This window comes from Sabethes cyaneus, chromosome 2, assembly GCF_943734655.1.
Source record: "Sabethes cyaneus chromosome 2, idSabCyanKW18_F2, whole genome shotgun sequence".
NCBI classification, from domain to species: Eukaryota; Metazoa; Arthropoda; class Insecta; order Diptera; family Culicidae; genus Sabethes; species Sabethes cyaneus.
Genome location: NC_071354.1, coordinates 26,860,587 through 26,886,064, shown reverse-complemented (window position 1 = coordinate 26,886,064; position 25,478 = coordinate 26,860,587). Strand labels below are relative to the sequence as shown.

At 38.4% G+C, this 25,478-nt stretch overlaps 1 protein-coding gene across 1 annotated transcript in view; it reads left to right on the top strand.

Annotated features, from left to right (window-relative positions):
- LOC128737694 (exostosin-1) overlaps positions 1-25,478 on the top strand; it is a 355,143-nt gene that overhangs the window by 184,647 nt on the left and 145,018 nt on the right. The window contains exon 2 of the mRNA XM_053832389.1: positions 5,937-6,089. Within this exon, the coding sequence (XP_053688364.1) occupies positions 5,937-6,089 (153 nt within the window). The remainder of the gene's footprint in view (positions 1-5,936; positions 6,090-25,478) is intronic.

Genomic DNA, 25,478 nt, shown 5'->3' with positions numbered 1-25,478 from the left:
TATAAATGGCTGACGATACCGCTTTGTATTATTGCATCATTATTTGTAACATTTATGAGAAATAAAATATACCACGTTGCTCTTTTGTGAGAGTACATATTCAGTTTGCACAACAAATTATTATCCAATTAGTATTTTCAGTACTGTTTGATGTGTTTTGATTGTTGTTTCTGTCGTGATCTGTCCTTTGTCTATTTTTATGGGGAAATGTTTAATGATTTTAAACATTGTTTTGTGTATAACGACTGATTGCAACGGTAATAAAGTGTATGCCAACAGGAACAGAATAAAAACAGTCTGTCTGGTTTGTATAATAAAAAAAAACTACACGAAAAACACAGGTCCACTCCATTATCACAACAAGTAAACAACAGACGAAAAGTAGACCCGACTAGACAAATTTACTGCTGTTGTCTTTGGCTTGGCAAAAACGAAACAAGACCTACTTAAAGCTTTACAGTCAGTGGGCGAAATTCTGCCAGCTTTTCTGCTTAGCAACGATAATAGATTTTTATCATCAACACAAAGTTCGAAAACCTGCGGGGTGCTCCGACAGTAGTTTGCCAAAATAGGTATGTTCCATGGGAATCTCACTCTCTCTATCAGTGTATGTAGTTTGGGACGAAACAAATTTGGCTCGGTTCCAGAACGAAAGTAAGTTTTCCGGACACCAGGACAGAAGTGTTGCTTCCATTTTCCGGTTACTAAGTAAATAAATCTGCTGTTCGAGAAAATGGAACCCGGCTTCGGCTTTCTTATGGTATGCCACAGGCACCGGTTTGGTGAGGTGTTTTTAGTCAATTGTTGATCTTCGCTGCCGGATGTGTTAATTGCGAGGGAGTGCAAACAGAGTACGAATTTCTGTTGGTTCAGAATATACGTTTTAAGAAATAACTACCGATAAACTATAGGGTTGTTGGAAGTTATAGTTAAAGAAAATCTACAACCCTTCATAAGAGTTATTTGAATTAAGGTTTGCTCAATTTAATAAGTTCAAATCAGTTGATGAATTTCGTACTATTCGAAATCAACACGTAGGAAGTTCAATTATTTATGCTAGAATATCTGCAATCGTTGAATCTAATGGAATTGTTCATTGTGTCCACTGCAATTTTTTATTCTTGCACAGACAATACTGTATAAATATTCCTTTGAAGTAGTCTTTAGTTTTCTTGTCGAGTAAACAATCACTGGAAAATGTCGTTGCTCGGGTACATAAGGGAAGATAAAAGAAACGTGATTATTATCACTCTGTGTCTGTTCAATAGGAGGATGAATGTCATCATTGACAATGTTTTGTTTGAATGTGGCTTACATCACTTGTTTGTTCAATAAAGTAATGTAATAAATTTAATTTTTGTCTCAACTACGAATTGTACGAATTGTTTCACAAGTAAAATAGATGGTACTTCAGTAGCTAAATTGTTGAAAAGAGAAAATATATGGAGAATATATTTCATGTTCACCACGATCTTTCTACTTCCCAAACACAGACAATATATGCATATACGAAGTAGCTATTGTCTGACAATATTTGTACGTGGAAATAATATACAAGAGAGCGAGCATCATTGTTTTTCAATTTTCCACATAGACGCACATGCACACGATGATAATAAATACATAAGGTTTATTCCTCACGAAGAGGAACGATATAGATGCTTAACAAGCGTTGCTTCAATGACCCTTTCCCCTTCACGTCTTGTCCCACTCTGTTTGGATACTATGAACCCCTTTATTTCATTACTTTCTTCTACCGTTATAACCATTATGCCGTTCTACCTTCTACTTCCTCCGATCGTTTTAAAAAATTTAGAAAAAGATATTTTTAAAAGAATAGAGACATGCTGTCTTCAGCAAATTTATTGTAAATATAAAAATAAGCATCTTTGCTGAAGAAACGACAATTATATCTCCATCGGGTGCAGAGTTATAGAGTAATTTCTTTGGAAGTTGCTCAAAAGTTAGTTTGTCATACTTGCAGTTTGTTGTATTTTACTAGAGTACAGTGTTCTAGCCAATTATTAAAGGACTCGAAACACACGTTTTTGCAGAAGGCCGAGAGTCTCAAATTCAATCGCAAATTGCTAATTTAATCAAAAATTCATTGAAAATTTTAGCTTTGCTTGCCAAACCGCAATAAAACTGTTAGCTTTATGGTGCTATTAATATGGTAACACCCTAACCAAACAGATTTATCGCTTCTATTATGAAAAATATTGCAGATGAACACCGAAATCATTTTTTTATGCGAGGTTATATTGCCGTAATCTAGATTTGTTTTGTAGACAGACAGACAGACAGACAGACAGACAGACAGACAGACAGACAGACAGACAGACAGACAGACAGACAGACAGACAGACAGACAGACAGACAGACAGACAGACAGACAGACAGACAGACAGACAGACAGACAGACAGACAGACAGACAGACAGACAGACAGACAGACAGACAGACAGACAGACAGACAGACAGACAGACAGACAGACAGACAGACAGACAGACAGACAGACAGACAGACAGACAGACAGACAGACAGACAGACAGACAGACAGACAGACAGACAGACAGACAGACAGACAGACAGACAGACAGACAGACAGACAGACAGACAGACAGACAGACAGACAGACAGACAGACAGACAGACAGACAGACAGACAGACAGACAGACAGACAGACAGACAGACAGACAGACAGACAGACAGACAGACAGACAGACAGACAGACAGACAGACAGACAGACAGACAGACAGACAGACAGACAGACAGACAGACAGACAGACAGACAGACAGACAGACAGACAGACAGACAGACAGACAGACAGACAGACAGACAGACAGACAGACAGACAGACAGACAGACAGACAGACAGACAGACAGACAGACAGACAGACAGACAGACAGACAGACAGACAGACAGACAGACAGACAGACAGACAGACAGACAGACAGACAGACAGACAGACAGACAGACAGACAGACAGACAGACAGACAGACAGACAGACAGACAGACAGACAGACAGACAGACAGACAGACAGACAGACAGACAGACAGACAGACAGACAGACAGACAGACAGACAGACAGACAGACAGACAGACAGACAGACAGACAGACAGACAGACAGACAGACAGACAGACAGACAGACAGACAGACAGACAGACAGACAGACAGACAGACAGACAGACAGACAGACAGACAGACAGACAGACAGACAGACAGACAGACAGACAGACAGACAGACAGACAGACAGACAGACAGACAGACAGACAGACAGACAGACAGACAGACAGACAGACAGACAGACAGACAGACAGACAGACAGACAGACAGACAGACAGACAGACAGACAGACAGACAGACAGACAGACAGACAGACAGACAGACAGACAGACAGACAGACAGACAGACAGACAGACAGACAGACAGACAGACAGACAGACAGACAGACAGACAGACAGACAGACAGACAGACAGACAGACAGACAGACAGACAGACAGACAGACAGACAGACAGACAGACAGACAGACAGACAGACAGACAGACAGACAGACAGACAGACAGACAGACAGACAGACAGACAGACAGACAGACAGACAGACAGACAGACAGACAGACAGACAGACGATGGACAGACGATGGACAGACGATGGACAGATGATGGACAGACGATGGACAGACGATGGACAGACGATGGACAGACGATGGACAGACGATGGACAGACGATGGACAGACGATGGACAGACGATGGACAGACGATGGACAGACGATGGACAGACGATGGACAGACGATGGACAGACGATGGACAGACGATGGACAGACGATGGACAGACGATGGACAGACGATGGACAGACGATGGACAGACGATGGACAGACGATGGACAGACGATGGACAGACGATGGACAGACGATGGACAGACGATGGACAGACGATGGACAGACGATGGACAGACGATGGACAGACGATGGACAGACGATGGACAGACGATGGACAGACGATGGACAGACGATGGACAGACGATGGACAGACGATGGACAGACGATGGACAGACGATGGACAGACGATGGACAGACGATGGACAGACGATGGACAGACGATGGACAGACGATGGACAGACGATGGACAGACGATGGACAGACGATGGACAGACGATGGGCAGACGATGGACAGACGATGGACAGACGATGGACAGACGATGGACAGACGATGGGCAGACGATGGACAGACGATGGACAGACGATGGACAGACGATGGACAGACGATGGACAGACGATGGACAGACGATGGACAGACGATGGACAGACGATGGACAGACGATGGACAGACGATGGACAGACGATGGACAGACGATGGACAGACGATGGACAGACGATGGACAGACGATGGACAGACGATGGACAGACGATGGACAGACGGACAATAGGTAACAGACGGACAAGGAAATTTGATTACTTCTTATTTCACGAATTGTTATCGTTAATAAGTTTATAAATTGTGTAATAAGTGTAATCAGTTTATAGATTCTATAAAATTTAATATTCCGTAGCACTCCTCAAGTTCGTATTTGTTATCTTCGCGAAGCAAAACCCTAATGTTCAATTTAGTTTTAAAGTTAATTTGCTTTGATAACGAAATAAATTAACAAAGTGCCGCAGGGTTCGCGAAATTTCATTGTCATTCACCAATTTTATTTACGTATTTTTACTAAAACATGAAAGCTGTGATAGCTTTCGTTATCAATAACTTTGCTTTGCTTGTCTTTGATTGTGAGTATTTCACAAAGAATCGTTTTTCATTGAGCTGTCGGGACAATGTCGAAATACGGTTAGGCTAAGTGTATGCTTAGAGATTGATCAATTTTTGAGAACAGTTAAAATGAGTTAGGTAAACTAATTAAGTATAAGAAGTGATTTAGAATAAACCTGAAACGTCCACAAAAAGGAAAATTATTTGTTGGACAAATCAACAAATACGTATGTAATTCGAACACTAACCAAAAGTTGAAAGGAATAGAACCGTACCGAGTAACTTTAAATCTCGGAATAATATTGGTTAAAACCAACGTTAAACTTATTCCTTTTGCTTTTCTACGCAATGTATCCTTGAGTGAGTGAATTGAGCCAGACAGCTCCACATTGCAGAAGAAAACTCGGATCCAAACAGCTCGCCTCCACCGCAATCACGTAACAGCACTTTGCTTTGCTCCCTGTTATGATTTGATTAGAGATAAGTTTCCCCATCACGCACTCTCGCCACCCTTCCGAAATGTGAGACACGAATTGATAGCTTGTGAGCTCATACATCCTACCCACCCACGCTGTAGTGTTTACGTGTGCACATATCTATCTGCATCTAAATCATCAATTACAATCAGTGCTCGGTAAAGCAGTACCACCTCATCTACCGGAAAACTGATAAACTTGGGCCGGAGTTTATCCCTTAGTAGCATGCTTCCCTATCATCATCATCCGCTCCTGCTGCTGCTGCTTACAATTATCAGATCAAGACGGGGGGTCGGCTATTGACTAGTTAGAGTCTCCCTTCGTTTTCGCTTGGTCCGGTCGATCTGGTAAGTAATTTCCGATTCAGTGATTTGATTGTCTAAGTTATGTTTTCGAATCCCTTGAGAAGTTCTAACCGAGCCGAACCGAACCGAATTGTGGTGCAACCGATTTCCTACCACTCTGCTCGTGTCGTGTATAATCATGCTGCGGTTGAGGATTGGAGTTTTTGATTAATCCAACCATGCAATTTAGTTTCACCGCAAGTGAGGGTAAACTTTGTGTGGAAAGTGTTGATACTGGTGCGGTTTACTCACACTCTGTGTGTGTGTATGTGTGAGTAAGCTGAAAGATGCAATCGTTTTTGGTTCTGCCCCCGCCTAATCAGTGAATCTTTCGTCGCTTTTTCCTCTTTTCAGATATGTGCACGGGATCGGTTCGGAAACGAGAAATTCCCTCTTCCATCTGCACAACGCTCGGGATCTGGTGCTGGTGACGACCTGTCGGCACGGGAAGAGCTGGCGGGATCTGCAAGACGCACGCTGCGACGAAGATAATCGAGAGTACGACAGGTGAGTGCAACTACACTACTGCTGGCGGTTAATGTTAGAATTTTCCATCCTAATGAAAGGTTGCCGCGACACAACACAGTCGCGGTCGAAGACCTCCTGCAAAATTCCATCAACTAATGAAAGCTTTCCGTATGCTGGGGTAAAACTAGTAGCACGGGGCACATCCACTGGCGTGCCCAGACATAAACAAACGGATGGGGCACCTGAACTTTCAGAAAATTGTTATGCGTTGGAAAAACATAGCAATCGTAGGATGGTGAACCTTTTATTACTTACCACAAAAATACCGGCCAATTCCGTTAAAAATTCACGACTTTCGGGTGAGACTGGACTTAAAATCAATGTTGAAGTTGGACTCCAATTCGACTTGAAAGTGTACTAAAAGAGAGTTGAAATTGGACCTGAAATCGGACTAGACATCAGGCATTCATTTAGACTTAAATTTGAAGTAATTTGGACTGGAATTAGACATGAAATCGGACTCAAAACTGAATTTGAAGTTTCTGTTTGAAATTAGACTTGCGATTTTAATTAAAATTGGGATTGGATTAGACTTGGAATTACATTTGTAATTAGACTTCAAAATGGTCTTAAAATCGGACATGTAATTAAACTTAAATCAAACTTGCCATTGAACGTTAAATTAGATTTGAAATTGGATAAATTTTACTTCAAACCGGGCATAGATACGAAACTAGACACGAAATTTTACTTGAAATTCCACTCGTTTTTCCACTTTTTGTTTCGCTTTGCCTCCTTTTCCGTTTTCTCATTAACACTCTTCTTTGTTGTTATTTTCGTCACTCTTTCCAGTCTTTTTTCTTCTGTTTTGCGCTTCCAGTTTTCGTATTTTCTAACGCTTTTTATCTTATTTCCTTCTCGGTTTTTGTTCTCGTCCGTTTCCTGTCTTGCTGTCTTGTCTTGCTGTCTTGTCTTGCTGGTCTTTTCTTTCCGTTTTTGGCTCCCCCTTTTTCAAATCCGATTTTCTTTTTTATCTTCCGTTTTTCGCCCTCTTTCGTTTAACCTTTTTCCTGTTTTTCTTTTTCTGTCCCATTTTCCCATTTTTGTCCCATATTTCTCCATTTATCACGTTCACGTTTGTCCTCTTTTTCTCATTTTTCCCTTTTCCTTGGGCGATTTTATTTTTTTTCTTGTGTTATTCTTCTTTTCACTTCTAGTACTCGTGTTTTCAGCTGTGTATTCCCTTTCTTAACTCGCTTTTCATCTTTTCTTTCTCGTTTTTCCCGCTGTTTCCTCTTTACCGTTTTTTTTTCTTCTTTCCGTATCTTTTTAGTCCTGAATTATCTCTGTTTTTCCTCGTTTAAGACCCGTCTCTCCACTTTTCTTCCACTCGTTTTTTACCTTTTTCTGTTTCGTTTCGACTACATTCTTTTTTCAGTACAGGTCTTTTCGTCTTTCCTCGCTTATTACCTTCATTGCAATCCCGTTTTTCGTTCGTTCGTCGTTCTTATTTTTTCGCTCATCTAATCTCTTTTTTCTTAGCAACGTCTCAGTAATGTTCTATTTTCCTATCCCATTTTATTTTGTTCTTTGTCTCGTTTTTCCTCTTATTCTGTTCGTGTATCTTCAACCCTGCTTCAGTATTTTTTGTTCATTTCCATCCCGTTTTTCCATTTTTTTGTTTCGTTTTTCTTCTCTTTCTGGCCAGTTTATCCTCATTTTGTTTCTCGTTTTCTTCGTTTTTTTCTTTAGAGTTAGCCCTTCGTTTTTCTCATTCTTGTTGTTTTCTTCTCCGTTTTTTATCTTTTCAGTCCAGGTTCCTTGTTTTTTATCTCGTTCTCCCTTTTTTGTGTCCCGTTTTTTATGTCCTTCCGTTCTATCAAGTCTTTTCTTACGTTTGTCCCCTCGTGTTTTCCATTTTTCCACTTTTAATTCCACCTTTTTTCCTTTCCTTTTATCTTATTTTCAGTTCTGTTTTTTCTCGTGTTATACTTCCTTTATTGTGTTATTTTCTTTTCAGTTTTCAGTCTTTTCTCTTCTCGATTTCCCTTATTTTTCCTTTCCAGTTTGTGTATTATTCCTACTCACTATATCTTCTTTCTTTCTTGTTTTCCGTTTTCGTCCGTTCCGTTTTCCTCTTTTTGATATCCTATTTTTCTGTTTTCTCTGTGTTTTCAATCTGGTTTCGGTTTTCTTTTTCTCCCTTCTTATCTGTCTTTTCCTCTTTTATCTTCCGTTTCTCGTTTTTTTCTCTTCCATTTTATCTTTTTCTTTTGTTCCTTTTACTTGTTTCTTTCTTTTTTCGTTCCATTTTCACGTTTTTCGTCTCATATTTCTTTTTTATATCCCTTTTGACATCTTTTTCCGTTGTTCTAATTTCCTCTGTCAGTTTTCTTTTTTCAAACGCGTTATTCTTCTTTTCACTTTTGTTTTCACACGTTTTTTGGTATCTTTTTTGTTTCGTATTTTCCTTTCTTCTACCCGCTGTGTCTTTTTTCTCTGTTCCTTTTTCTTCTTTAACTGTTCCTTTTAATCCTCTGAATTACTTCTGTTTCGTTTTCCCCGTTTTTGGGCCACCTTTTCGGTCTCGGTTTTCGCCTTTTTCTGTCCTTTTTCGACTTTTTTTCTTTTTGTCGGCCCGAGCCTTTTCGTCTTCTCACGCTTTTTGACACCTTTTCTACCTCAATTTCGTTCGTTCGTCGGTCATTTTTTTTGGTTCGTCTGTTCATTTCTTTCTCTTATGTCCTGCTTTTCCTCCTTTTCAGCTCACGTTTTTTTCCGGCTTATTTTCTTTTCTGTTTTGTTTTTCTTTCGATCTTTCGATCTGTTCTTTTTTCTTCTTTTTCTTGCTCTCGTATTTTCCTCTTTTTAGATCCTCGTGTTTTATCTCTGTTTTGGTCTCGTTTGCTTCCTTCATTTTTCTCATTTTTGGTTTTTATATACCGTTTTTATTTATCAACCCAGGATCCTCGTTTTTCACCCCGTTCTTACTATTTTTCTCTTTTAATGTCCTGTTTTGCCTCCCGTTCTGTTACGTTTTTTCTTTCGTTCATTTAGTCATGACAGTTTTTATTTTTTATTTTTTCTGAACCGTTTTTCCGCTTTTAGTTCCGCTGTTGCCTTATTTTCAGTCCTGTTTTTCATCAAGCTTTACGCCTTTTTTACTATTTTCTTTCTCACTTTGATTCATTTTTCTTGACAATTTCATTTTTTTCATTTCCAGTTTTCGCATTTTTCTGATTTTTCCTACATGTTTTCTGCCTTCGAATATTCCATTTTCCTCTTTTGGGTGCTCCATTTTCTCTATCATTCCTGTTTTCTGAACCGTTTTTCTGCTTTTAGTTTTGCTCTTTTTCTGTTGTTTTATTCTCAGTCCTGTTTTTTATTAAGCTTCTCGCCCTTTTTTATTATTTTCTTTCTCATTTTCATTCGTTTTTCTTCACTATTTCACTTTTTTCATTTCCAGTTTTCGCATTTTTCTGATTTTTCCTTCACGTTTTCTGCCTACGTATATTCCAGTTTCCTGTTTTGGGTGCTCCATTTTTTCCGTCTTTCCTGTCTCTTCAATCTGGTTTCGGCATCATTTACCCCCTTTTTCATTCGCCGTTTGCCTTTTTTTATCTCCCGTTTTTCGCCTCTTTCTCTTTCGTTTTATCTTTATGCTTATTTTTTCCTATCTTTCATTTTATGTGCCGTTTTCTGGATTGTTGTCCCAAATTTTCCTTTTTTCGTTTGACCTCTAATGCCTGTTTTCACGTTTCTTCTGTCAGTTTTCTTTTGCGAGAGAACTCGCATTAGTCTTCTTTGCACTTTTGGTTTTGTCTGGTTTTTCCTTTTTTCTGTCCGCTGTTTTCTCTTTCTCTGTCCCTGTTTTATCTTTCCTTGTCTCTGTTTAGTCCTAAATTACCTCTGCTCCGTTTTTCCTCGTTTTAGGGCCCGTTTCTTTTCATTTCCTTTCTTTTTTTTGCCATCTTTTGTCTCGTTCGGATTTTTTTTCTTTTTTAGATCCAAGTCTTTTCGTTTTTTAACTCCTTTTTTCCTGATTTTCGTTTGTTTTCTTTCGTTCTATCCGTTCAGTTCTATCTTTTTAGTTCTGCTTTTTCTCCTCTTCAGTCACGTTCTATTTTTTCCTTTTCGTTTTATTCTCTCCATTTTTTTTTTGTTCCGTCTATCCCCTTATTTTGTTCTTGTTTCTCCTCTCTCCTGCTCCCGTGTTTATTCCTTTTTTCCTCCTTTTCTATCTCGTTTTTCCCCTCTTTTGTTGCGTTTTTCTTTTGTTTTGTCTAATTTCGCCTCATTTTCTTTCTCGTTTTCTTTGTTTTTTATTTTGTTTTTCGTTTTTAATATTTTTAGTATAGGTGTTTTGCGTTGTTTTTCATTTTTTATTTTTTAAAGTTTCTCTTTTGGTTTTTCCTCTTAATAAAGGGTTATTCTTTATTTTTTTCCTTAGTTTTCTAATCCTATTTTTTATTTTTTCCACCTTTTCTCCTTTTCTCTTTTCTTAATTAATTTCAATCATGTGTTTTCTCGTGTTTTACCTTACAACTCTCATTTTTCGGTCTAGGTCTTTTTTCGCTTTTTAACACGTTTTCTATCTTGACTCTCGTTCGTTTTTTTGTTCACCTGTTCGGTTCTTTCTGTTGTGTTCTGCTTTTCCTCATTTTCAGTCCCATTCTATTTTTTATATAATTTTATTCTCTACATTTTATTTTCGTTTTTTCGTGATTTACTCTTGTTTATCTCCTGCTTCTCCTGCTCCCATGTTTTCTTCTTTTCTTTTTTCCATTTATTTACCAAATTTCTCTTTTTCGTCCAGTTTATCTTAATTTCTTTTCTCGTTTTCTCGTTTCTCGTTTTCGTTTCTTCGTTTTCTATAAAGTTCTTTCAGCGTTGTTCTCATGTTTGTTTTCTTTTTCTTTTCTTCATTTTTTTAACCCAGTCTCTTCATTTTTTACCTCGTTTTCCCTTCTTTCCTCACCCATTTTTGCTTTTTATGTCCTGTTACCTTCTCATTCCGTCTTTTTTCGTTTTATCCTCTTTATCCTTTTTTCTCTCGCGTTTTTCCTCTTTAGCTAACCCGTTGACCTATTTTTGTTACGTCATTTTTCTTCGTGTTTTTTCTTCTCCTGTTTCCTTTTTCCTCTTTTGCTTCTTTTTCTGGAGAGCAGCAGCTGACGGACTACCTCTAGATCCATCGGTAATCCATCCGTGAATATTGATTTGTTTATATACGGCCATTATAAATATTTTATAAAGTTTTTGTCCTTTCGATGGTGGGCAACTGAAGCGAGGGGGGCTTGAAACTAGACTTGCAATTGGATTTGAAAACGGACTTGAAACTACACTTGAAGCTGAACCTAAAATTGAAGTTGAATTTAGACTTGGAATCAATGGACATGTCATTAAATTTGAAATTAAACTTGAAGTAGGAATTGAAGTCGGATTTAAATTGCACTTGAAATTTAATTTGAAACTGGAATTAAAGCTAGGCTTGAAACTGGAACCATTTTTACCCAAAATTAATTTATTTATCGCAAAAATAGTGGCCGTTTAAACTAAACGCTGCGGGCTTTTGAGTTACAATAGATTATTTGGATTAACATTACATTTTACCGATCAGCCTGGGCACGCCTGTGGGCAGGCACATCATTATCGATCGCCATAAATTCATTATTCATTAGACTTCGAAATTCCGTGCTAATCTAGTTTGTTCGTCGCTTGTTGGGACCATCATTATACGGGCCACGATAGGTCGTAAATTTCCGATAGGCAAACCCGGCATCGCATCCTGCCTGCTCTCACGTCCTGGTGGTTTTCGATTTTCGGTGTATGTGCAGTGCCACTACAGTGCCAAACTGATGCTAATAAACAGATTTTAGGAGCTAAACAAACGATTCTGTCCGCTTGCAGAGTGGTTAATATGCATACGGTCACCATGAACTGGGAGGCACACTCGAGCTCGGGTGTGTTTTCATAGCTAGCGGAAAACGATTTTCCATTGTGCTATCGTCAATACACAGGAGGGAAGAGGGGTTTGAAATATGCTATAAACTCCAAGAAAAAAAAATTAAAATTTGTAGCTTTGAAACATCTGAATTCAGCAACATTGGGAAATTATATTGTAAAGTTCTTTTCCATGGTGAATTTCCACACGATAGATGTTAATTATCCGAGTGTAACAAAATTGAGCCAAAATTTCTATGTTTGCGTGAGGCTGTTTTACATTTCGATTATTGAACATCCTTTGACATAAATGACATCCAGCGGCAATTTTGCTGACTAGCACCAGCACTAGCAGTTTCGTATGGTGGTTGTTTGCCATATCGTTGGAAATGTGGTGAGGATTTGAGCTCAGCATCATCATTTGGCTCTACTCGCAGCCATGGATACTATCGAATGCGCTAGAGCTAATAAAAAATTTCAGACCACATTGGCCCATAAACTTCAGGATAGAATACACATGATCTAATTATAGCTTTGATGTACGGACGCCAGACAGTCCGGCCGTAATTGACTTCAACCAAGATTGGTAGTATAAGCTCTAGTTGAACACACTATTTTTTTACACCACCAAGTTTTTGGTGCAAATTACATGTTCTGTTCTCTCCACCAATCGTGCTCCGTACCGGGAAGGAAAATTAATGTCCAAATTGTATCCGCAATCGGAAGGAGAATTAATGCGCTTTCAAACTAGTTCTTTCACTGCATCTGCTAAATTTTCCGTTCCTTTCCGATCTGAACATTCCAACAAAAAAAATGTGGGCGAGAAAAAACGACCCTTTTAAAGTTCCGCTTGTTCGGGTTTTGCAAGCAGCAGGAAAGGAGTGAAAATGCAGTTTTCCCATTCTCGATTTCAGCAGAACTTGCGCGCCGGCTTCCTGCGTATTATTAGTGTCGGAGTTCTGCTCTCCCGGATTTCTTAGACGTGTCGAAAGACGATCCGAGTGAAACTTTCTAGCAAATGGAAAAGTGTTCAACCGAAGATGGAGGATACGGGTCATTTCATCGAATTGGACGGGTCTGGGTGCGGGTTTGGATGCTCGCTCGGAAAGTCTCTTTATTCTGGATCCTGGTCGGGTCAGTACAGCGATCCGATGGAAATGGTAACAAATGCCGGAAAGGATATCAAACGGTTGTTTCTTTCCGAGTACTGACTGTGACTGTATGGTTCGTTAAATTCATGTTTCACTAATAAAATGCATATTTTGCTGCATGAAAAGCTTGAACTGGAACAGAAATTTCTTTCTTTCTGATTCAAACACCATAACAATGAATTACCATAGCGAACAATAAATCATTCAATTTTGGACGCCACGCTTCAAGGACAGTTGAGCCAAGCGTAATTACTTTATTATTCTGTTTATCCCTCAATTCGTTACATCAATCAGCCTATCTTTGGTGCCGGTCTTGGTGTTGGTCGGTAGCTCATTAATTTACGAAATAATCTTCGTGGATCGGAAAAACCGCCCACTGAGTAAGGCAAACGAACGCCTCACCACTCGCCCGTAACACAACGCAACGTTTCGAATGGAATAGAGCCATAAATTTTCTCCTCGATTTTATTAGCTACTGACAAACTAGCAGGTGGTCGATGTTTCCTGCTGCGACCAAACCGGCGGCGGTGGCGGCGACGCCAACAATGCCAGACAGCAGCAAAGTCGGTCCTGTTTGGTCCAGTAACGCAGGGTTGTAACTCATTACGGATTTGCAAATGGCTTTGAGGGGCTCCTTGTGGTGAGAAAGTTGACAGTTTGCCGCTTTAAAGCACTCGGTCTTTACTGGTGCGGATGATAAATGTTTGATTTTAAATTTATTTCTTTCGGTGTGTACACCAATCCTCCGTAATGCCGAAATTCCATAATTTAAACATGTACTTAGTTTTAAGATACAATGGTTTCTAATCACTTTTCTGACCTTTTGTCGATTTTTCTTTCGCTCCGATAACAAACTTTTCATTTTCGTTCATAGGTCTTAAAATTTACTTTGTTACTTACAAGCTTTGTCGTTGTATTTCCTATCTCGAACCCATAATTCTTGATTGCCGGTGAAGCGTAATTCTGTTACCACCACCTTACCGCCAATCCTCTATTAGGTAGTCTCATATCTAGTTTTGTTGCGCTCTGCCAATTGTACCATTCTCCACACACTTACTCAGCGAAAGTTTTGTTTTTGTATGGCTCCTTTTGTTTCTGCTGCACAGATGCTACATCATGACCACGGTGGAGTCATATAGAAAAGAAGAAAAAAGGAACACTGGTGGTGGTACACCACAAGACTTGTCGCTAAAGATGACGGCAACTGACTGCCGTTTCTGCTGCACCTTCCCCGTAGGTTATCATCTGTCATGTGCGGCTGAAACAAAGGTCTTGAACCGAAGGCTCAAGTACAGAGAGTAAAGAGTATAAAGTGAAGAGCAAAGAGCAGATAGAGAAAACAATTAGTCAATTGTAAACAGTGTAACAAAAGCAACAAAAATTAAGAAGCACATCATAATAAGTAAAACAGATTCAATAGTAAAAAGCTAAATACTAAAGGTTTAAGTAGAAGTAAATACTTCGAAAAGAATACAAGCAAAAAATATAAATATAAAACATTGAGCGGAAAGTAAAAAGCAAAAAAAATATAAGTTGACAATCGATATGTCAGAATCAAGAACGAAATTGAAAGTAAAAGATAACAAAATAACTAGATTAAAAATATGCTAAATGCAGATAAAGTGAAAAACCGAAAATATTATTTTGTTGGAACAAAATAATATAGAAAAGTTGAAAAGTACAAAGAAACAAAAGCGAAATAGCATGAAGAGAATAAGAAAGATAGGTATCAAGCAAATAGAAACACGAGTGGGCAACGAAGTTACCAAGCTGGTGGGCATAAAAGCACGAATACAATGAAAATAGGAAAAAAATCGCAAAATAAAGTATAGAAGAGCATACTTAGTTTCATGAAAGCTGCAGAAATTAAAATGCAGAAAAGCTTTGCTTTAAAAAATAACATAAAATGACAACCAAGACAAAAAGCGGAAATAATGGGAAGACAGTGAGTCAAGAAAAACTGAAATTAGAATGATAGCGAATCACAAAAATAAAACAGTTTGAAAATCCGAGAAGGGGAAATTACTAACTTTCAAAAACTTACTAAAATCAGAAGTTAGGATAACGAAAGAATTAGAAACACACGGAAAAACAAAAAAAAAAACAGGATGCAGTGAAACCACTAAATAAAAAAATTGAAACAGAGAATTAGAAAGGGAAAAAGTCAAAAAGAGACAAGTGAAATTGAAAAATGATAGAATAGAAATAAAAAAAAGTAGGAAATCAGAAGTGCAAAAAAGGAGAAGCGCTGGAAAGTAGTAAAACAAAAAACCAAAAAACATAAGGGCCCAAAAGCATGGAAGCAGAAAAACATACGAGACGAAAAGCCAAAAAGTAGAAAAGCAGAAATGAGAAAACAGCAAAGCAGATTAGCGGAAATGCAGAGAAGCAAAAAAGTATTGTAGCGTAAACGGTGAATATAAAATCTAATATTTAAAATCTAAAATCCAAACTCTAAAATCCAAACTCTAAAATCTAAAATCTAAAATCTATACATACCTATAAAAATGAATTTCTGTCTGTCTGTCTGTCTGTCCGTATGTTCCTTAAATAATCGAAAACTACTGAACCGATGGGCGTAAAAATTTGCATGTAGGGGTTTTTGGGGCCTGGGAAGGCTCCTATGATGGTTAGAGCCCCCTCCCCCCACTTTGAGGGGCCCCCATACAAATCTATACCTATAAAAATGGATTTCTGTCTGTCTGCTCGTATGTTCCTTATAGAATCGAAAACTACTGAACCGATCGGCATGACAATTTGCATGTATGGCTTTTTGGGGCCGAGGAAGGTTCTTATGATGGTTAGAGACCCCTCTCCCCACTATGAAGGGGGCTCCCATACAAATGAAATACAAATTTTTGCATAACTCGAGAACTAATCAAGCAAATGGTACCATATTTGGCATGTGGGGGTTATAGGAGACTAGAATTTTTTCTATGGTGAATTGAGGACTCTTCCCTCTTTAGGAGGGGAATTATGACTCATCCCCCCTTTAAGAGGGGGGGATCCCATACAAAAAAAATACAAAATTTCTCTTCTCTCGAGAGCTTATCAAGCAAATGGAACCAAATTTGGCATGTGGGGGTTTCCGAAGGCAAGAATATTTTCTATGATGAATTATGACTCCTCCCTTTTAATAGGGGAGGGAGGGTGGTACTCCCATACAAATGAAACCCCTCACCCCTGTGGTGGTGGGTTGTTTATTTGTTTTCCTAGGCCTCTATTACTTTCCTTTAGTTGGGTCCGAACGAGCGATAGCGAGTAAGGAGAGGATTACCCTTGCGAAGTGGTACTTTCCGCGAAAAGCGTAAGGTTTTTCGCGAAATGTTATCTCGGCTAATATTTAAGTGCTATCCGCTTTATTTTACCTGGATAAGCAACAGGGGGGGGGGGGGGGCGAGGGTGGGGGGTTGTTGGCGACTGTACTGTGAGGAAAAATTCCAAATTTGTAAATTAAATTACCTTAATTTGTGGCAATACGAAGTTTGTAGGGTCAGCTAGTCTATATATAAAAATGAATTTCTATTAATCTTTCTGTCCGTCTGTCTGTATGTTCCTTATAGACTCGGAAACCTATCGGCGTAAAAATGTTCATGCAAGGCTTTTTGGGGTCGGCGAAGTTTCTTATGATAGTTAGAGCCCCTTTCCTTGTAAGAGGGGAAGCTCCCATACAAATGAAACCAATGTTGCAAATTCTCATCACGATGAAGACTCATCATCTGCTCGTCAGCGATTTGAATTTTATCAACTGGCAACTCTATCGTATCCTGATTGCTCGCGATGAATCGCCGACGCAAAAACTGGTGAGCAAAATATGAATTGATTACGCTCGCAAATACTCGCTCGGTGTCTCTGTCTCACTCTCATCGCTAATCATCGTTAATCGCTGTCATCCAACCAAGAATGTATTTTGCGATGAAACGTAAACAAGCATATTTTTTGACAAATTACAAAAAAAAAATATTGCTCGTTCAAATATAAAACGTTATTCGTATCACATATAATAATTATGAACTTGTCAAACGTCAACATATATTTGCGACGTCATACACAGCCAGTAACTTCAAGCGGCACACGGACAAACAAAATAGTTTCAAGATTTAGTTTCAATGAAATGCAAACCTGGTGCAATATTATTATTATAAATTGGTGCCTCGAAGGTTCGAAGCTATGAAAAATAATACATCTTCTTGTAGTGTGACTAACGATGAAGGCTGACAATAAGAATACCGTCGGCCACTGTTCAAAATTTGATCCTGTCAACATGGCTGATAAATCGCTTATATCTTGTAAACATTTGCAAACGTTGCTGGTGCTTGTCATTGTCACGAAAAAAAAGATGTATGCTGCACTTAACGTGAATGTTGAAAATTTATGAATAACATGTTAAAATAATTTTATGAGATTAAAAGTCTTCTGGGTGTAGAAGAACGTTGGTGTTTTGAAGTGCATTTATGTATTATGTCGCAAACATGTATATTCCAAGTATCTCAGGTGAAAAACCAACAGAAGTGTTAGGTGCAAGTTTTTTTGACGGTATAATTCAATATCCGAAAGCGCTTTTGCCTGTTTTCCAAAATTGATAAATCATCGCGATGAGCCAAATACGAGCTTATTCGTGTTTGATTGCATCACTAGCGATCAAATCATGCATGAAAAAGAGTGAGTGGTAATTCGCTTTTCTCTCACTCTCATTAAATAATTCTCAGCTAGAAAATCAGTGCCAGAGAATTTGACGTTATGGAATCACCTTTGAGTGTGTTTCGAACCGAATCAGTACTTTTATCGATGAATAGCAACATTGAATGAAACATAAGCTTCTGCATAACTCGAGAACTAATCAAGCAAATGGAACCAACTTTGGCAGGTGAGGGTTTTTGGAGGCAAGAGTTTTTTCTATGTGAAATTCATGTCTGATATGATCTGATATAGTCCTACGTCACCCTTTCGTACAACACTTAGTTCAGTTTAGCTTAGTTTACCTTGTAGTTTTCCTCACCCCGTCTACCCTTTGAAATTGGTTTAAAAAATCGAGGGGCAGAACAATAATTCTGAAAAATAATATCTGTAAGCTCTACAGCCTAACGAATTCGATAGTAGAGTTAACTAGAAAAGTAGAGTAAAAAGTAAAATTTAATCAGCACAAATCTAAAAGAATTAAAAACTAGCAAGAATAATATATGAAAACAACATAAAAACTAAGCATAAAAAAAAGCAACATGTCAAAATATAATATAAAATGTAGAGCAATTAGGAGCAGTTTAATTCAAATGTATGTATTAAAGAATATCAATTGCGAAGTTTGAAGTAATGAATGGATCTTACAAAATTAAAAAATGACAAATATGAAGTAAGAAGTAAGAAGTAAGAAGTAAGAAGTAAGAAGTAAGAAGTAAGAAGTAAGAAGTAAGAAGTAAGAAGTAAGAAGTAAGAAGTAAGAAGTAAGAAGTAAGAAGTAAGAAGTAAGAAGTAAGAAGTAAGAAGTAAGAAGTAAGAAGTAAGAAGTAAGAAGTAAGAAGTAAGAAGTAAGAAGTAAGAAGTAAGAAGTAAGAAGTAAGAAGTAAGAAGTAAGAAGTAAGAAGTAAGAAGTAAGAAGTAAGAAGTAAGAAGTAAGAAGTAAGAAGTAAGAAGTAAGAAGTAAGAAGTAAGAAGTAAGAAGTAAGAAGTAAGAAGTAAGAAGTAAGAAGTAAGAAGTAAGAAGTAAGAAGTAAGAAGTAAGAAGTAAGAAGTAAGAAGTAAGAAGTAAGAAGTAAGAAGTAAGAAGTAAGAAGTAAGAAGTAAGAAGTAAGAAGTAAGAAGTAAGAAGTAAGAAGTAAGAAGTAAGAAGTAAGAAGTAAGAAGTAAGAAGTAAGAAGTAAGAAGTAAGAAGTAAGAAGTAAGAAGTAAGAAGTAAGAAGTAAGAAGTAAGAAGTAAGAAGTAAGAAGTAAGAAGTAAGAAGTAAGAAGTAAGAAGTAAGAAGTAAGAAGTAAGAAGTAAGAAGTAAGAAGTAAGAAGTAAGAAGTAAGAAGTAAGAAGTAAGAAGTAAGAAGTAAGAAGTAAGAAGTAAGAAGTAAGAAGTAAGAAGTAAGAAGTAAGAAGTAAGAAGTAAGAAGTAAGAAGTAAGAAGTAAGAAGTAAGAAGTAAGAAGTAAGAAGTAAGAAGTAAGAAGTAAGAAGTAAGAAGTAAGAAGTAAGAAGTAAGAAGTAAGAAGTAAGAAGTAAGAAGTAAGAAGTAAGAAGTAAGAAGTAAGAAGTAAGAAGTAAGAAGTAAGAAGTAAGAAGTAAGAAGTAAGAAGTAAGAAGTAAGAAGTAAGAAGTAAGAAGTAAGAAGTAAGAAGTAAGAAGTAAGAAGTAAGAAGTAAGAAGTAAGAAGTAAGAAGTAAGAAGTAAGAAGTAAGAAGTAAGAAGTAAGAAGTAAGAAGTAAGAAGTAAGAAGTAAGAAGTAAGAAGTAAGAAATAAGAAGTAAGAAGTACGAAGTAAGATAGAAGAAATAACCCAAGCAACAATGTGAGTTTTATTGTACTCTAATGGTGGTCTCCAAGACCTATTTTGGGTTTAAATGCCATCATAAGAGTATAATAAAACTCAAATTGTTACTTGGGAAGAAATAAGAAGTTCAAAAGTCAAAAGTCAAAAGTCAAAAGTCAAAAGTCAAAAGTCAAAAGTCAAAAGTCAAAAGTCAAAAGTCAAAAGTCAAAAGTCAAAAGTCAAAAGTCAAAAGTCAAAAGTCAAAAGTCAAAAGTCAAAAGTCAAAAGTCAAAAGTCAAAAGTCAAAAGTCAAAAGTCAAAAGTCAAAAGTCAAAAGTCAAAAGTCAAAAGTCAAAAGTCAAAAGTCAAAAGTCAAAAGTCAAAAGTCAAAAGTCAAAAGTCAAAAGTCAAAAGTCAAAAGTCAAAAGTCAAAAGTCAAAAGTCAAAAGTCAAAAGTCCAAAGTCCAAAGTCCAAAGTCCAAAGTCCAAAGTCCAAAGTCCGTCCAAAGTCAAAAGTCAAAAGTCAAAAGTCAAAAGTCAAAAGTCAAAAGTCAAAATTCGAAAGTCAACAGTCAAAAGATAAAAGTTATAAGTCAAAAGTCAAAAATTGAAAACTAAAAATTAAGAAATGTCTACAATTTTAACAATCACAAAAGGTCTTATGCCGTCTGAAAAGGCCCTCAGTCTTATTGCTCATACAATTGCGGGGCTGGTGATCGAATTGACTCTAACAATCTTTTCCAGTCGAGATACGAACATACGACGACTGTCTTGTTACCAGCGTCGTACTTTGAGGCCAGCTGGGAGTACTAATGCCTTGTAATCGAAATGCCAAAGAGTCGAGAAGTCTAATAATTCAAATCTTTAAGCAGTACAGTACAGTACAGTACAGTAAAACGGTACAAAAATTCAAAAGACCAAGAATCCATAAGTTAAAAAGTTCTAAAGGCCGAGTAATATGGCGCTGGGACTTAAAAGTCCACTACACTAATGTTCTAACAGCCCAAAAGTCCTAGGAGCCCTTGAGTCTAAAAGTCAAGTAATTCGAAAGTCCGAAGGTTAAACAGCGAAGGTTAAAGGCAAAAAGTTTATAAGTTCAAAACCCTAAAAGCCTGAATTTTCGAAAATCAAAAAGGTCTTAACTCCAAAAGCACGAAAGTCCTAAGAGCAGAAATCTAAAAATAGAAATATTTAAGGGTCCTATAGTCCTAAGGACCTAAAGTACAAAAGCCCAAAAGTTGAAAAACATGAAAGTCCGAAACCCCCAAATTTAATAATCCAAAATTCAGAATATTCAACGGAACGGAAAAGCTCATAGGTTCAGAAGCACAAAAATTAAAAAGTCCTAAATTTTAAAAATCCAGGCCATGTTAGAGGAGTTCAGAATTCAAAGACCTTAAGTCCGCAATGGAAAGTGCTAAGATTGGAAAGTCCAGAAACGTCTGACAATCCAGAAATTCAAACGACCGAGAAAAATTGCGAACGCTCAAAAATCTATTTTTCTAATAAACTAAAAGCAGTAATGGTTTAAAGGTTTAAATACCCAAAAATCAAAATTCAAAAGCTAGGACAGTAAATACTGGAGACGAATGCAGAAAATTGACTTTAGCGAAGTAATTTCTAGGCGACCGAAACGCCAGGTGATTGATGGTAAAGACATTGAGAAGTGGCGTAGTGGATAGCTTCATCAAAGAAAGGCTGAAATTTGTGAAGCCAGCTCTCGAACGGTGGTCGATTTCCAGTGTCAGCTAAAAAGCGTGAAAACGAAAATCAATTAACATGGTAATCACATTTTGGATTATCAAGTGTTAGCTTTTTTAACTGGTTCTCGAAATAAAGCGCGATTTGCACTTGAAAACTAAACACTTCTACCGATAATTTCTAGGCGACCGAAACGTTGTAAAGTGGGTGGTGAAAATTTTTAATTTAGCACATTAGCTTACAGCTTACAGCAGTTCCTTATAAATTCCAATTCACTTGACAGTTGGCTAATTTCAGACATCATAAATTTAAAATTTAATAAACGTAGGATCGGAAAACTTCCTTACATATTGTTTCTTTTTTTCCCTCCCTACTTTGGTCTACGATTTCACGCCCTCGCTGGCAGTCTTCCAACGTTTCATTCTGTTCAGATACCAGAAAAAATTGCCTAAACCACCGTAAACAAGTTCTTTTTTTCGATCTCAATCGTTACCGTTTTGTCCCAAAACAATATTTATTCACTTCTGGTACAATTATTTATAAGTAGCTCTATAGAAAACAAAAAAAGAAAGAACCACTAAGCATAACCTCCACCCCCGCTCGCCGGAAGCCATAGCGGGATCGGCGCATTCAGGCTGCCATTTCTCGGTACGGTTCACGGGCTGCGTTTTTATTTTTCGCGTTTCACGTCCCGGCTGGAGAAAGCCAGCTACTAAATGGCTGATTGCCGCACACCACTCACTCACTGTTCGCGTTCCACTCGACCGACCGAAACAGCAGAGTAACGAACGAACAAGCGCTTGCAGGAAAACGTTTCATTTTTCTGTGTCCTTTACTGTGGATTCACTCCGCGAAATCGCGTTGATTTAATATTGCCGGAATAAATTGCCAGGCCAGACGATGTAAATTAATTGAAAATGCCTTGGTTTCGGGTGCACCGACGAAAAAAGCTCATGTTTCGCAAACTGCCTGACATTAAATTGGAGCTTTCGAGGTCCACTCGCACCGTTCGTTTGTTCACCGCGCGCGATCAAAATTCGAAACATTCAAAAAGCATTCAACAAAGCGCTATCCTTTGATGATGGAATTTCATTCCGCTGCTTGTGTCTGTTTATCTCTTCGCTGCTGGCTGGTTGGTGCTGCGCTGTTGGCGTTACCATTTTTTCGAGCGTTCGCCCGTTCGGGGAAGGTGAAAAATCCTAATTTGATAACTGCGCTGAGATGCCGGGCCGCACCCACACCACCGAGCACCGACCGCTCCGAGCAATGATGATGGAATAATAAAATCGTATTGTTCTAATAAAAAGCGGAGAGCAAAAAGGTTGATCGGAATCTTCTACTGTTTGATGATGAGAGCCGACTGCTGATGGGGAGGGGGTGGAAGTGGTGGGGCAAAACTGAACGTTCGCCAATCAAGATCATCGTCGTTGAGGAAAACAATTATTCTCTATTTCTTTTGTTGGGCATTGCGAGCAAAAAAATAAATAAAACTTTTCGATGAAAGCGAGTTGGTTATTCCACTTTGCCGGATGCTTCGCCATCACGAAATAATAAGCTCGAGTCGAGTCGACGACAGATGCGGGGCAGATTTTATTGCAGAATGTTTTAAACGCCGATTGAATTTATAAATTTTAAACCCACTTCAGTCTGATTTGCTTTCGACGTTGTGGAACTTTTGTTGTTTTATTTTAACTCCTAGAGTTTTTCGCAATACAAAAGTTCAAAGTGATTTGTGATCTGTATTTTGCTATACCGATCGCAGAAGATACAATCAAAAACTAAAGTCAATTGCTTCTTCACTTGCACTTGAGTTTATATTTTACCGTCGAGATCTGTCTTCTTTATTTTTTGTAATTGCGTCCGCTCGGACTTTCTTCGATAATTGAAATAATTCCTCAGTTGTGGGATGATGGCCTAATAAGCTTTCTCAATTCCCACAAACATTTAATGTTTTTCTACTTCATGCGGTACTATATCCATCATTTCAATCAGCCGCCTCTGCTGGTTAGCTCGCCATTGGTAGCGAATCGGTGCTGCAGCTAAAAAATTCATATTGATCGTTCACAAAACGTGCCTGATTGATTCATTTGATTAGCCTCAAGAGATGCCCAATTTTGTGCCATCGTCGATGATGATGATGATGTTGATCCCGATTCGCAACCCTGATGGATGATTTGCCGCTCCGGTCTACTCCGGTGACGGCGCGGGCTTCACGTTCGCCAGGTGATTGATGGTAAACACATTGAGAAGTGACGTAGTGGAAAGCTTCTTCAAAGAAAGTCTGAAATTTGTGAAGCCAGCTCTCGAACGGTGGCCGATTGCCAGTGTCAGATAAAAAGCGTGAAAACGAAAATCAATTAACATGGTAATCACATTTTGGATTATCTAGTGTTAGCTTTTTTAACTGATTCTCGAAATAAAGCGCAGAATTTTACCTCAATGGTTGGTGAATGATTTGCACTTGAAAACTAAACACTTCTACCGACGTGTCCTGATAGACACCTTTGGTGTTGACACTTATAGTATGCATAAGTTATGCATAAGTCATTCTGATGCTACTTGAATTGCTGACCAGTCGGTGACTTGCTGCTACACTAGCCAGTTGTTTTCCGGCTGATAGGGATTCATACCTGCCACTGTCACTGAGGTTTTAAAGAACAATCGACATAATTTTTCCCACGCTTTGGAAATCACTTTCCATCCTCACGACGGGTAATCAATTATCGAAACAAAAACCCTGGAATGGCATGCGGAGATTAGATCTGTGTCTGACACATTTCGTGGTTCACTCGAATCGTTTTCTTACATTTCCAACCCACAGCTCGTTCGCCCCACAACCGCAAAACAAAGCTTTTAGCGGATGTCAAATTGCAAACGAAGCAAAACGGCTTTTAATCTTAATATTCAAATAAACGATTTCAAAACAGCTTTAACCACAAATTGGTTAAAGCATGTGAGCTTTGCATAACCAAGCGTCTCCATTATTATTCCCACTAATGGAGTCGCTCGGTTACTGTATTGGCGCACCATGCATGTTGGGGCGATTAGCACGAAATTTAAATGGAATTCCTAAAAATGCGGAACAACAATCGTCCCGAGTGAAATTAATCGTCATATTTATAACCTTCTCGAATGCCAGCTCAACTGCGGCACGAACCACAACCAACCCGGGGCTAAGCCAGCCATTCGTGATGGCCATTCCGTCGTCGTAAGTTGCTTTCAACGCTGCCGGTTCAACACTTCTGCAATGTGTGTAGATACTGAATTCCAGCAAACGCCAAACAACAACGCTCGCTATTCACTAATTCAGCACTGAATGCGCGATGATGCCCGCTTGCAAGCGGGAACGGAAAGTCCTTCCGAGGAATTCAATTTTACTAGAGCAATTCCATTTAATCGCTTTCGTTTGCTGATTTTTTTGTTATTTCCCATTCTTTTTTCTTCTCCCTCGCTCTTGTTGATGGTTGATTGCTCTGGACGTGAGAAGCCTTGCCCCAGTCCGGGGCAAATTGAAAGTAGGTAACACAGAAGCACCATCGCACCGTCGCGTCGCGTCGTCGGGTATTTCCTTGAACTCGAACTCGCGAGATCCGTAGTTCGGTGGCGCCGATGATGACGGCGACGACGACGACGACCGCGGACACCGTTGGCAGGGGATTGGTTTTTGATTGTGCATTTATGACCGCAAACTCGCTCCTCTGGTTTGACGAATGTAAGTTGATTATTCATCACAAGAAATTTATCAAATCGCTTGGGTTATGTTGCAAATGCGGCGCATTTTTTGATGAGTGATTTGTGCTGATCCTAACTCAATGCGCAACCATTGATTGCTACGGCCGGCGGTTTGATCATAGTTTTTTTTCCAAGCCATTGGAAGTTGATTTTTCAGATCGTAGAAAATATTTGGTTCCTTGCAGCTGCTTTTCAGGTATTGATAGCTGACCGAACAATTCATAACTACTTTACTCAACAGTTGCACGAACGAAACAAGTAGCCATTCAAATCAAAACGAACGATAATTTTACATGATTTCTCTATTGTTTTTGCTTCGTTTCCTACAACTTTCGCAATTTTCTGATCGCGAAAAAAAGAAACCGTTTAATTATTCCTTGCATAATGGAAGTTAATCACTGAGAAGTTGTTCTATTAATTTGTAAAAGAGTTTCGTGATCGTAGAAATAAAAA